This window comes from Erpetoichthys calabaricus, chromosome 18, assembly GCF_900747795.2.
Source record: "Erpetoichthys calabaricus chromosome 18, fErpCal1.3, whole genome shotgun sequence".
NCBI lineage: Eukaryota > Metazoa > Chordata > Cladistia > Polypteriformes > Polypteridae > Erpetoichthys > Erpetoichthys calabaricus.
Window position 1 is genome coordinate 87,019,991 of NC_041411.2, and position 12,341 is coordinate 87,032,331.

At 40.0% G+C, this 12,341-nt stretch overlaps 1 protein-coding gene across 1 annotated transcript; it reads right to left on the minus strand.

Moving 5' to 3' along the window:
- Positions 1 to 309: 309 nt before the first annotated feature.
- LOC114668826 (protein B4) lies at positions 310 to 7,579 on the minus strand. Its single transcript, XM_028824795.2, has 5 exons — positions 7,454 to 7,579; positions 3,165 to 3,424; positions 838 to 973; positions 701 to 753; positions 310 to 633 (listed from the first exon to the last, which is right to left on the minus strand). Exons 1-5 carry the CDS (start codon positions 7,506 to 7,508, stop codon positions 346 to 348), a joined length of 792 nt encoding a protein of 263 aa, XP_028680628.2. The 5' UTR covers positions 7,509 to 7,579; the 3' UTR covers positions 310 to 345.
- Between the last annotated feature and the right edge of the window lie 4,762 nt (positions 7,580 to 12,341).

Below are 12,341 nucleotides of genomic sequence, written 5' to 3' on the forward strand. Positions count from 1 at the left end.
AAGTGAAACATGGCACAGCATTTGAAGTTTCTCTAAGACAATTTGCACAGCTTAGACATCTTGTTTGTAGGAGCTCACCTTCTCCACCCCACCATATCATGCAGCTACTGGGTGTTACTTTGCATGATAAGCAACGAGCACATATACCCAAAGTATTGCTCCATCTCAAGTTGCTCCCTCCTCTATGCCAGGCTAGGTTACCTCAACATTCTGACCGCATGAGGCTACATTGTTACTATACCTCAATTAGTACAAATTTCATTACTCAAAATTACCTTTATTGAAAATACAAAATATAAAAATGCACTATTTACATAAGTTAAAACAGTCAGTGCCCCACCCACACTACTGCTCTTTTGGTTTTTTGCTACGTTTGCCAGCAGTCTTTGCATTCGGCTTGTCAGCATTCTCTGCATTCGGCTTGTCAGCATTCTCCTTGCCCTCCTCCTCACTGCCCTTTGGTTCAGCCTTGGTCTTGTTCTGGGACTTTTTTGGTGCCCGGACTGTTGGGGCCTCAGCTGAATTCTGCTTCTTGACTTTTGGCTTTGCTTTCTGGTCCAGTTCCTGCTCCGATGCGGCTTTTGCTGGGTCTTTAGTCTTTTTTGGTTTAGCCTTAACTGCCTTCTCAGGGTTCTGTTTCAACAAATACTACAGTTAAACACTGAAAAAAGTTTGAACTTGACATCCTGAAGCTACTCACCTCAGCCTGATTTTCCTCGGCTACCTCAGATTTCACTTTGGCCTTTTTAGTATCTGGAGAGAAAATACCCACACTAAAAACTTGCCCTCTGAATTTAAAATTGTCAATGTTGTCTTCAACTAAAATGAGGCTCTTACCCGCAGACTTCAGCTTGTTTCCAGACTTTGGTTTCTTGGCAGGAGCCTTTCGAGTAGCATTTTCCTTCTCATTTGGGTCAACATTTTCTTTTGATTTGGCCCCATTGAGGACACGTTTCTTCTCTTTACCTCCAAGCTGAGACAAAAAGTGATCTTAAAAATGGCACAAGCCATGTGTTCACACTGAACAGGACAGGATTTGCCCATTTAGAAGCGAACTTGAAGAAAAAGCACACCATGGAACAGAAAAATCCCCATCTGCCCTGCATGAAGATGCTTATGGAGGGACAGCCTTTAAGATTCTGGGATGCATGGGGGCTTTGGTTTTTGATTCTGTACTTGGCATTCAGTGCAAATTCATGTAATAACTGCAAAGTATCACAACATAGGTTCTTGAAATTCATATGGAGTTTCAAAAGTGAAAATTCAATCCCAGGAGTAAAAAATTAGAACAGTGGTACAGGATTTGGGTTTTAAGTGGAATTTGGTACTACTGTGAACTAATCTTCGAACACCATTTTAAAAATTTTCAAACCCACTCAGCCCAATTCATGGTGGCAGGAATTGAGATTATGGATTGGAGCCTATCCTGGCTGGCAAGGGCAGAAGTACATCAATTTAACACCTTTCATGGATAGGACATTACAAAACACTACAAAAATAAAATGTCATCCAAATAAAAGGTTAAACTAAACACCCAAGCAGAGACTACAAACCAAATCCTGGATAGGAACCCTGCACATCAGAGATATGCATTCAAGGTTTAGACTTGTCTACACTGCATGTGTTAAATGCTTTTGGATACAATTAAGGGAGCACACCCTACAAAAAAGGCTAAATTAAAAGAATTCAATGAAAAGCTATGCAAAAAACATTTTGGGGATCTGTATGCCAGAAAAATCCCCATGAGCATTTAAACAAAAATCTGAACTTAAAACTTGTGCCCACTAACACTGAGGATAAGCCAACTTCCCACAGCAACTTGACTCAGAGTCCAATGCAGGACACTGCGGGCTTAAGGTGCCAGGCACCAAATTGAAAGAAACAAAAGCCTTTGACGGGTTTATTCAGATGGCGAGAGGTTACTAGTTTGCCCACAGGGAACACAAAGCTGAATTTCACTTTTACAACTGTTGAGGGGCATCAGTTTGGACACAGGAGGTCAACCTCAAAAGGCACAACTGAATTGAATTCCAGCATACAAGGAACTGGTATACAGATCAGTTTATGGCACAGGACCCATAAAATCAGAAATCACTCCCCAGTTAACACTGAAGGTAACACATGGGTTACAAAACATCACCGCCACCAATTTAGGAGAATTCCGTTTATACAAATAATCCAAGCCTTCATCTTACAATTTTAACCTTTTGTCAGTTAGTGCCTTTTCCATGGACCCTTACACTTGGTCAACCAATATGCTAGATCAGTGGTCACTAAACTCAATCCTGAGTTTTTATTCCAGCCAAATTCACAAGTTAGTGAGAATAACTGATCATTTATTTAGATGGTCCCCCCCCCCCTTATTCTGCCTTTAGAAAAGCACAGAAGTATGTTTTACATTAAAGATTAGGAAATTTCTACTTTTGCTTTAAACGTTTCTCTTTTGTTCTATTTATTGTGCAGATTGCAACATTTTGTTTCCAACAATGATAAACAGAACTGACTGCCAGGTAAATTCTGAATGATGAAAGGCTGCAATAACTAGCATCAGACCCACTAAATTAGCAGATTAATTTAACTATCAGAACACCTGGAAAAGTAGAATGAATCATGCTGAAAATTGTTAACACATTTAAAAACACCTATTTCCCCTTATAAGTGCTTAGTACATTTGAATACAAATTTACCAAACTTAGTTTGGTTATTTCTCCATTGACTCCAAAACACAAACTGGAAAACTGCTCACTTAATTGGGCTAGGAGTCCCATTAAAAACAGAAGTTGGTTAGAATAAAAACCTGCAACCACAATGGGTCCCCAGGACGGAGTTTGGGAAGCACTGTGCTAGGCGACAGTCTAGATACAACAGACCCATTAATTGGCCACCAAGAGTCAATTGGCATTGTATTGGGCTGATCGTCACCAGGTTGTCTTCTGGGATGAACTACAGCTTGTAATCGTGACTTCCAAGAACAGTTCCTCTCCTTAAATCAATATTGATAAGCAATTTAAGGGGACTGGCCAGTTCTCATTACCTTTAACAGTACAACTCCATACCATAGAAAGGTGCCTACAAATAAAATTTGTTTACCCTGGCTTGTACAGGACCATCACAAGTTTAAACAGTCCAATATTAAAATGACTGGACATTGTCAAAAATCTTACCTTGAAGCTGCCAGTGGCACCAATAGCCGTAGAATTTTTAGGTCTGATCAAAATGCCACTCCCTAAACCTTTCAGAAGGGCATTCTTCAACAGGGGCTTCAGCCTTGCTGGCAGCACAGAGGGATACTTGGCAAGGATGTATCCACGAATAGCCACCACAGAGACCCCTTTCTTGATATTCATCTCTTTCAAGGCCTCAACCACCATGTTAATTGTGGAAGGGTGGCCACTGGATGGAGGTCTGCTAGCCTTAACGGTAGCTTAAAAAAAAAAAAAAAAGTTTACATCACTTACACACCAACCCACTTTCCACATGCTATAAAGCATTCCACTACATTAAAGAAAATTAAAATTTACAGTAAGGCAGCTGTGGTTTCCAGAATTACCATAAAACAAGGAAACAGTATGTTTAGGTCCATAGTGTAACATAGTAATTAACTTTTCACCACATTACAATAGAAGTGAACGCTGAACCCTAACCATGGGTTATTTATTACAGTGCAAGCAAACCATTAAATAATTGTCAGGATCAAATACTAGTACAGTCTGCATCAGTAAGCTAACCAATAGCAAACATGTTGTATCATTTAATTATATACATTGAAAAGAATTCAGTTAAGGAACTCTGGTGGAGAAGTAAAATTCTTTTGTGGTGTAAGGTGTCCTCCAGGTGTGCCAGCTTTTCAAATACAACCCATCATAAATCAGCTTTCAGAACCCCAAAAAACCTTCAGCACACTGGAAAAAAAAAGTAACTTCATGGGGCGCGTGCCCCCCCCCCCCCCATTGTGCAAAGGTATGCAGGTCACCAGGAAAGCATTGTAAGGGGGGGCATGTCCTTATGCAAATAGAACTTGTCACTGAAACATTTAAGTTGCTTACCTTCACCATTTAACTACACTGTAAAACTAACTTTTCCAGTGCAATGCGTCAGTAAACAGTATGTAGCATATTTAAAAAGGTAGAAAAGTAGATTTTACAAAACGAGGTGGTTAAAAAATGATAGATATATAAATAGATATTAAATGCATTGTTTAAGACATACAGGTAATTTTCAGGAGAAGGTACCTTTCCTTTTTTCCAGAAAAGGTTATTTTAAAACACAAAATACTGTAAATGGTGAAATTTGAAATTTTTACAGCGCAATTCAAAGCTTTAAGTGCAAGTGTCACACACACACCCGCTATTAAAGCACTCTTTGCATATTGCTAGAATGTTCACACGTCACTTCAGAAAGTCATTAAACATCCAGCATAAACATTAGCCATTCAGACATCGAGACTACCTCCACCGCACACCATTCTCTACAAGACAGCTCCAACCCTAAAATGAACCCCATATCAGACCGACACCTTTCAAGTTCATGTTTGTCAAGTGTTCAAAACCTTGCACGTCTCCCACCGACTTCAGTAAAATACCAGTTAATGAATAGGAGACTATGGAAACCGCTTTACATATCAAATGCCACGCAGTTCTCAGCATGAACAGTACTAGGTACATTTGCACTTCAGGCAAAGCTTATTAGTGCACCAACTGACTGTTCTGTAGCTAATCCAGGCAGCATGACCTGAACGTTGGCATCAGCCCACAGTATGACCAACTATTGAATATCCTCAGTGACAGGCCAAATGCCAACTCAAAATGCAATTCTTGTATGCTAGAACAAATGTGGCCTCAACCACCCTACAGTTTCAGAATGGTTAAGACCATGATTAACCATCCGCTTTATAAAATGCCCATCTAGCACTGGGCTAGGAGGGTAAGATGGAGGAGCACAGAATGCGTGAACACAGCGTGGAGATTCCAATTAGCATAACCATCTCAAGGCTGTGGGGTGAAAAACTAAGGGGTAGCACCTGGGCCAGAACTAGACCCCAGGACTCGAGTGTTCAGGCATTGAACAGCTAATGGGCCATCATACTGCCTTAATCATTGCTACAGCCATGTAAAACACTTTCATGAATGCTGAATACTACTACTTTGGTAGGAGTCATTTTGTACATTAGAGAACATCACTTCTAGACCAAAACTCAGTCCTACAACTACTCCACTACAAAGGCATGTAGTTTTATCCTCCACCACATTTAAAACATCAGTATCGTGATGCCATTATTTCCCACATTCCTGTGATAAGCATGGTACACAATTCTAAAGCATGGGTATTTGGGTATTAGGGGCAGGGCATGTAGGGTCACTACCACAAAGATCCAGCGTGACAAGTTCAAATGCCTGTTCATTTGACAAGGTTGTACCTTCATGCCTTGTAGGGGTACACCAAATATATGCAGTTTAGGTTGAATGTACATTTCAAATTGTACCCATGGTGTTCAAAGTAAGCATGCAAAGGGGCTTGATGGGCTAGTGTCACATTCAGGATCAACTAACTTGTGCCCCAATGCAGGGAAGGACCCAGCTCTGCATGACCCCGAATTTGATTAAGCAGGTTGGACATTTCCATCTCACGTTAACGTCCTAACATTATATTTGTCAGTAGCAGCACTTTTACGGACCATTTTCTACACCGTCAGATCTTTCATCTCATTTCACTACACTGAAGCAGTCCGGAAAGTCGTGCAGTGCCCACCCACATCAGAAGGCGACACAGGTAATAAGGTCATTGATGATATGAAAACCATTTGTTAAATGCATTTTCAATAACAGGACAAGTCACGGCTGGCACTACAGCCTAATGTGTTCAAATAGGCATAGCCGACCAAATCCCTGTGTTAATTCAACTTTAATTACGGCGGTGCTTGAATGGCAAACCCAGCGAACCAAATGGCGACTACGAAAGACGCACATATACCAGGTGCAAACACGCAGCACATGTCAGACTTTGCGAAGCCATTGCGATTTGCACTTCACATAAAGAGCCTATTGCTAGTCTTACGCTAACGCACATGAATACAAGGGTTAAAAGTGCGACATCGTGGTGTTGGGGGAGAAGGAAAGCTCTCAAACGACATTGGTGACCGAACAGACGACACACCGCCGTTAAAGTTACTTTAGTACTTATGCATACTGTATTGTCTCCAAAAAAAAAATAAATAAAAAATCAATCATTTACGGGAACGGGGACATCGAAGGTGAGCAACGGAATAAACGCCATATTATACTGTTCGGGGCTCAACGCTCAGGTTTTCCTGGGAACTGCGGTAAACACCAAATGTTTTCCGATTAAAGTTAGACTGCTGAACTGATTCCTGACGTGACATTGGCGTTTGCCAACACTAGCCGTTTAATGTAGAATTTTAAAAAGTACGAGTTGTTTTAGGGAACTTACTACAACCAGATTCTTCACCGATCCTCCGGCGGCATCTATCGCTATTTGCTCCGCTATGAATGTGGATGCCCTGCCAAGCATAGACTCCGGTTGCGACCCAGTGTCCCAGTTTAAATTTGTTTCCGAATGGGACAGGTTACTTGATCGCTACTCGTTCTTTGGCCTCAAGGGCATAATTGTATCCGTTCGCATCGTCCCCGGATCGATTCCCAAGAAACTTATTTGCGCAGCATGCCGTTTTAAACACTAACTGCTTTAACGCTCCAGTTTCTCGCAATATAGAAATTAATGTTTTAAATTTCAGAATATTGCTGTACACAATCTAACAAGTTGAACACAAGATTACCAATACCTACAATTATAAAATTAACCAAAACTGAGGGACCTTCTCCGTCGAACCCTATAAACTAAACTGCATTTTAGATACTTTATAGGCTAAACCTTTAACATGTTCATTTACTGGGCACTGTCAGAACTTGTGTCATTTTATTATTATGTCTAAGGAACTAGCACAATATGCTAAATGTTAAAATTGCTTGCGATCACGATGTATTCCACCATCACATTTTGCCCGACGATCCCCCGTGACCTAAACACTATACGAAACACTGCACGGCTGATCGAAAAGGTAAACGCGTAAAAGAAGAGTATCTGGTACTGCGGCTTACGACGTGGAATTCGCGCACAGGTTGGGAGCATGCGCCGAACCACCTGGATTGAGACCCAACGCTCACAGGATTTTTTGTGTATTTGCAAAGATCGTCATCTTTTTCAAAAGAATATACTCTCCCGTTTACTAAAGCGTTTTTTTTTTTTTTTTTTTAATTTGGAGATGACGACCATGAGGGAGTCCCCGTCACTCTATATCCAGCATAGTCAGGTTGCTTAGAGTTTACATCCTAGACATTGGATACCCGTAAGATAATGAACTGTCACAGTGGAGAATAAAAACATCCCACATCCAAGGAGCTACACGTAAAAAGTCAAATCCGATAACAGGATTTACCAACTGTTTTGGTGGTAGAGGTCTCCTCTTCAGATGCACTTCTCTTAGCTGCCATTTCAAAGTAAACTTTTGAAGAAGACAAAATGAAAAACCGCGGCCTTGTATTTTTCGTGGTGACCCTGGCCAAATCCTTTTATCACATCAGTTCGTCCGCGGTAAAGTGCCGACGTGGCCGCCCGAATGCTAGTCACGTGTCGATTAATTAGCCGCTAATTGGCTGTAATGCCCACTCTTCAAACCCGCCTAAGTCAATTTCGAGGTCACGGAGTATTGAAGTTCATTATTACGGCCGCCGGTCCGTCAACACACACGGCGCACTCGGAATAAAATGGGATGAGCGAAAAGCTAACAGTTTTTATTCAAAAAATTACTTTTACTTATTTGCCTGACACCTTTAACTAAGGAGGCTTACCACATTTATGAAACGATTGGTTACGTTCCGTTTGGTTTTCCAATCAGGGCGCAGGCAGGTCGAGTGATTTACTCATGCAATGCTTCATCTTCCACAAACCTTACTTAATAAATGGCTTTATAGGGTCGTTATTGTTACTTGTGAGAGTATTGAGAAATTCTTACTTTCAACAAAGTAACTTAGCCAGCGCTGAAATGAAAACTGTGCCCTTCAAGGTGTGTATCCCAAGGGTCTTTGAGAGGGGGTACCAAACAGAATACAATGACTAAATATGGTAATTACACAATATAGTAAAAAATCTCCCGAGGCACATTAGAGATTTATAATGGTTTATGTTTTATAATTAGTGTACAGGCAGTTTAGGTTGCTTGCTTATGCAGGGTTACATATTGAGTTGGTGGTAAGATATGAACCATCAACCTTCTGATTTGTGGGCTGTGACCTTTACTAGAATAGTACGCACCCTGTGATTATATATCTTTATCTCCTAATCCCTTTACTTCATATACTTCACAATTTACCTAATAAAGTACTTAATCTATTATTTATTTAAAAACCTGTGTAATTTGTAATGACTAAAACATGCAGTAGTTTTTCTTGAACATCCTAACTGGCATCTCTATTGGTCCCAGTGTCAGTGTGTGTGTGAGAGCGAGCCCTTTGGTGGTCTGGTGCCACTTTCTGACTTGTGCCGGGTGTTGCCAGGATGGTTCCCACCAGGTTGATGAAGTGGATTAAGTGCATTTGAAATTGACTGACTAAACATGCTACATTATTTCATTTTATACAGCATCTTTTCACAAAGCAATCAATTACAGTACAGGCAACTGAGCATTAGCTTGGTGTTTTGCTGTAAGTACACTCTTGAAATTAAAAGTGCCAGAGTGGCTGTTAAGAGCGATGTCAGTCCTTGATGGCCACAGTGGCTCAAGCTTTTGTTCCAACCCAGTAGCTTAATTAGATTCCTTATTGTAATATAATGACTTGTTAGTGATTTAACTCTGCAATGTCAGGTTGTTCTTAAGTCATAGGTTTTGTGTTCCTTTCTAATGATATATGTATCGTTGAAATGATCAGAAGCCTAAAACGGATGAGTAATTTTCAGTTCCTCACTTTCTCAGCAGTTCCTTCTGAGTACTTAATTAATTAAACCAAATAGTGCACGGTGAATACACACAGGTGGAAATGGAAAGTTCGATGGAGGACTGCTGGGGTTCCTTTGTCATTTGCACCTTATTGGTAATAATGAGCCATTACAGCAGTGAATGCTGCTGTTTAAGACTAAAATAAGCAATTAAGGGTTCAAATATTTAACAAGCGAGACAACTGACATGAAGCAGAAAAATGTCACCTAAGCAATAAGGGCTTCATCAGCAATAAATGACTTCTCATGAAGCAACTGGGCTGGAACAAAAACCCTCCAGGACCGACATTGTTCAGCCCTGATTTAAGGGGTGTAAATCTTAAATAGAAAATAAATTAAATGAAGTTAATTAGCATTAGGGTTAGAAGGAAAACCTGTAGACACTGTGGCTCTCCAGTATCAGAGTTGGGCACCCCAGCCAAGTTGGGAACCCTAAAGACACATGAAGGCTACATGAAGTTTCCAGAAAGAGCCATTGATTTATTTAGATCTGTAACAGGCACCATATAGCAAATGAGCAGATGGTAACAGATTCCTGATTTTAAAAGAAATTTTGCTGCATTCATCCAGTTCAGGTTTTCTTTTAATCTGTTAGTGTCCTCCTGGGTAGCCAAACAGTAACAATTTCATTTTTGTACATATTACGAAGTTTTCAAAGTACAAAGAATCAACTTCAGATGCAAAGAACTCAAGCAATGGTTCGGCAGAACCACAGAACCCAGTCAAGAGTTGTAAAGTGCCAGTAAAACCAACATTTCTAAGGGTGTAATTTCTTTTACTTGTTTGAAGATGCATTTCTAATTATTCAGATTATTTTAGTATTATTATTATTTGTATATTTGTCTGATACCTTTGTCTAAGGCAGGGGTGCCCAACTCCAGTCCTGGAGGACCACCGTGGCTGCAGGTTTTCATTCTAACCCTTTACTTAATTAGTGATCTGTTTATGCTGCTAATTAACTTCTTTTGAATTAATTTTATTTGACTTGTTTTTAAGAAATGTTTCCCTGAATTTCTTCACCCTTCCTCTAAAGTGCTTCATTTCTTTCCTTAAATGGCACCCAAACAGAAATGAAATGTGAAGTGAGTGAGCCAACAGAAGACCAACTAAGTCAGGGCCTCAAACTCCAACCAATTTCACTCCAACCAGTTGCTTGATGAGACGCTGAGTCTTGTTGTTAAGTAAACTCGTTCTTTAATTCCATGGCTTGTTGCCGCTCTCATTGTGCAATAGCAGACATTTCTGAAATTGTGGATTTTCTCTTTTCTAAGAGCAGATCGGCATTCCTGAGACCTTCACCTTTCTTTATTTTCAGATTTTGTATGATGGTCACAGTTTGCTGGTCCTGTTTTGGCTCATTTTATATCTTATAATTGTTTGGATAATAAGGAAAAAGAAACAATTGAGAGGTCTGAGTCTTCAAGAGCAAGTCAATTAAGGTTAATTCAAAAGACGTTAATTAGCAGCAAAAACAGGCCACTAATTAAGAAAAGGGTTCAAATAAAAACCTGCAGCCACTGTGGCCCTCCAGGACTGGAGCTGGGCACCCCTGGTCTAAGGCATTGTACAAGATCAGAATATAATAAAATTGTTAAATACAGGATACTGTTGTTTATTGTAATGTTAACAGATGCCTTTCTTTAGTCAGCTTGCTGTACAGTCTGCAACCTTTAAAAAATGCCAAGGAACAAATATTGTACAGAAGTAAGTAATACTAGGGTGTTAGCCATTATGGATATAGTGAGAAGTCAAGCAAAATGACATCTTTTATTGGCTAACTAAAAAGATTACAGTATGCAAGCTTTCGAGGTAACTCAGGCCCCTTCTTCAGGCAGAGATGTAGTCTTGAGATGTAAGTTGTAATCAAGATGTAATCTGAGTTGCCTCGAAAGCTTACATATTGTAATCTTTTTTTAGTTAGCCATAAAAGATGTCATTTTGCTTGACTTCTCTATACAGAAGTAAAAAAGAGAAACATTTTACATTGTGTAAAGGATATTAACAATGTAAAATTACAAACAGTTGTAGTTGTAGTAGCAATACTGTCAACGAACTGTGCTGATTGGTTTACCACAAGCACTGGCGCCATTTTAAAAATCTGTTAGTAGTTTGGACTATGGAGAGTTATTAGTGAAGATCATCACATCATTCTTACAGTATATCCCTCTCCCTGGTGTGCTGCTCCATGCACCGCATCAAAGCACTAATCTCCCCCATGACCTCCTAAATGCGGCACACTTTGAGCCACACCATTCGTCATGGCCACATCCTTGGTGTGCCATGCCATACACCGCATCAAAGCAGTAAGTGTAAGTCCCCCAGTAAGTGGGGGGCTGTCCCCCATGATTTCCCCAAAGCATTTCACTTCACACTGCATCATTTCTCATTGTACATTGTCACATATTTTGCATAAAAGTCAGTCTGCAGTCAGAACGCAACACACAAAAGTAGTCAGGACCACAGGTGGCCCAGGGCCCACATCGTACAGGAACTAATTGGTTTCTATAAAAAATTTTTGTGGTGGGAAAGCGCTCTGTGATAATGCATGCAGAAATCCATCCATTTGGGCCATGTTGTCTGAATCGTGGCCTTTCATGTAACTATACAAGTATCAAGAAGAATGTGGAGGCAGCATGAAGAAGCCAGTGGGTGTAATGAGAGCTGGAAAATTTCAGTAAAAGGGCACATGTAGTACTGGAGTTCCATTGCATTATTTGATCCTCCCAATATTGGTGTCTGGAAGTGTCTAATACTACGTTTGTGGCTCAGCAAATTTTAGTGATTGACAAAAATGGACAAAATGAGCGTATTAGAAATAAACCTGATCCAATGGGCTTAAATGTTAAGACGGAGGTAAAGAATTTAGGGGTAATGATTGACTCTGACCTAAATTTTAAATCACATATTAATCAGATAACTAGGACAGCATTTTTTAACTTAAGAAATATAACAAAAAATTAGACCCCTTATAACTTTGCAAGATGCTAAAAAATTAGTTCACGCTTTTGTTTTTAGTCGAGTAGATTACTGTAACGCACTCCTCTCAGGACCACCCAACAAAGACATCAATCGATTGTAACGAGTGCAGAATGCAGCTGCTAGAATCTTAACTAGGAAAAGAAAATCCGAGCACATCTCTCCAGTTCTGATGTCACTACACTGGTTACCTGTGTCATTCAGAATTGACTTTAAAATCCTGCTTATGGTTTACAAAGCCTTAAATAATCTCGCTCCAGCTTATATTTCAGAATGTCTTACACCTTACACTCCAAATCATAACTTTAGATCTTCAAATGAGAGTCTGCTTAGAATTCCAAGAGCTAAACTTACAA

Bases quoted from the DNA above. Each gene is read 5' to 3' on its own strand.
- LOC114668826 (XM_028824795.2), bottom strand. From the start codon at position 7,508: ATGGCAGCTAAGAGAAGTGCATCTGAAGAGGAGACCTCTACCACCAAA. The intron at 3,425-7,453 runs GTAAATCCTGTT...TTTTTTTTTAAG, and splicing joins CTCTACCACCAAAACAGTTG to CTACCGTTAAGGCTAGCAGA. The intron at 634-700 runs GTGAGTAGCTTC...TTGTTGAAACAG, and splicing joins CCGAGGAAAATCAGGCTGAG to AACCCTGAGAAGGCAGTTAA.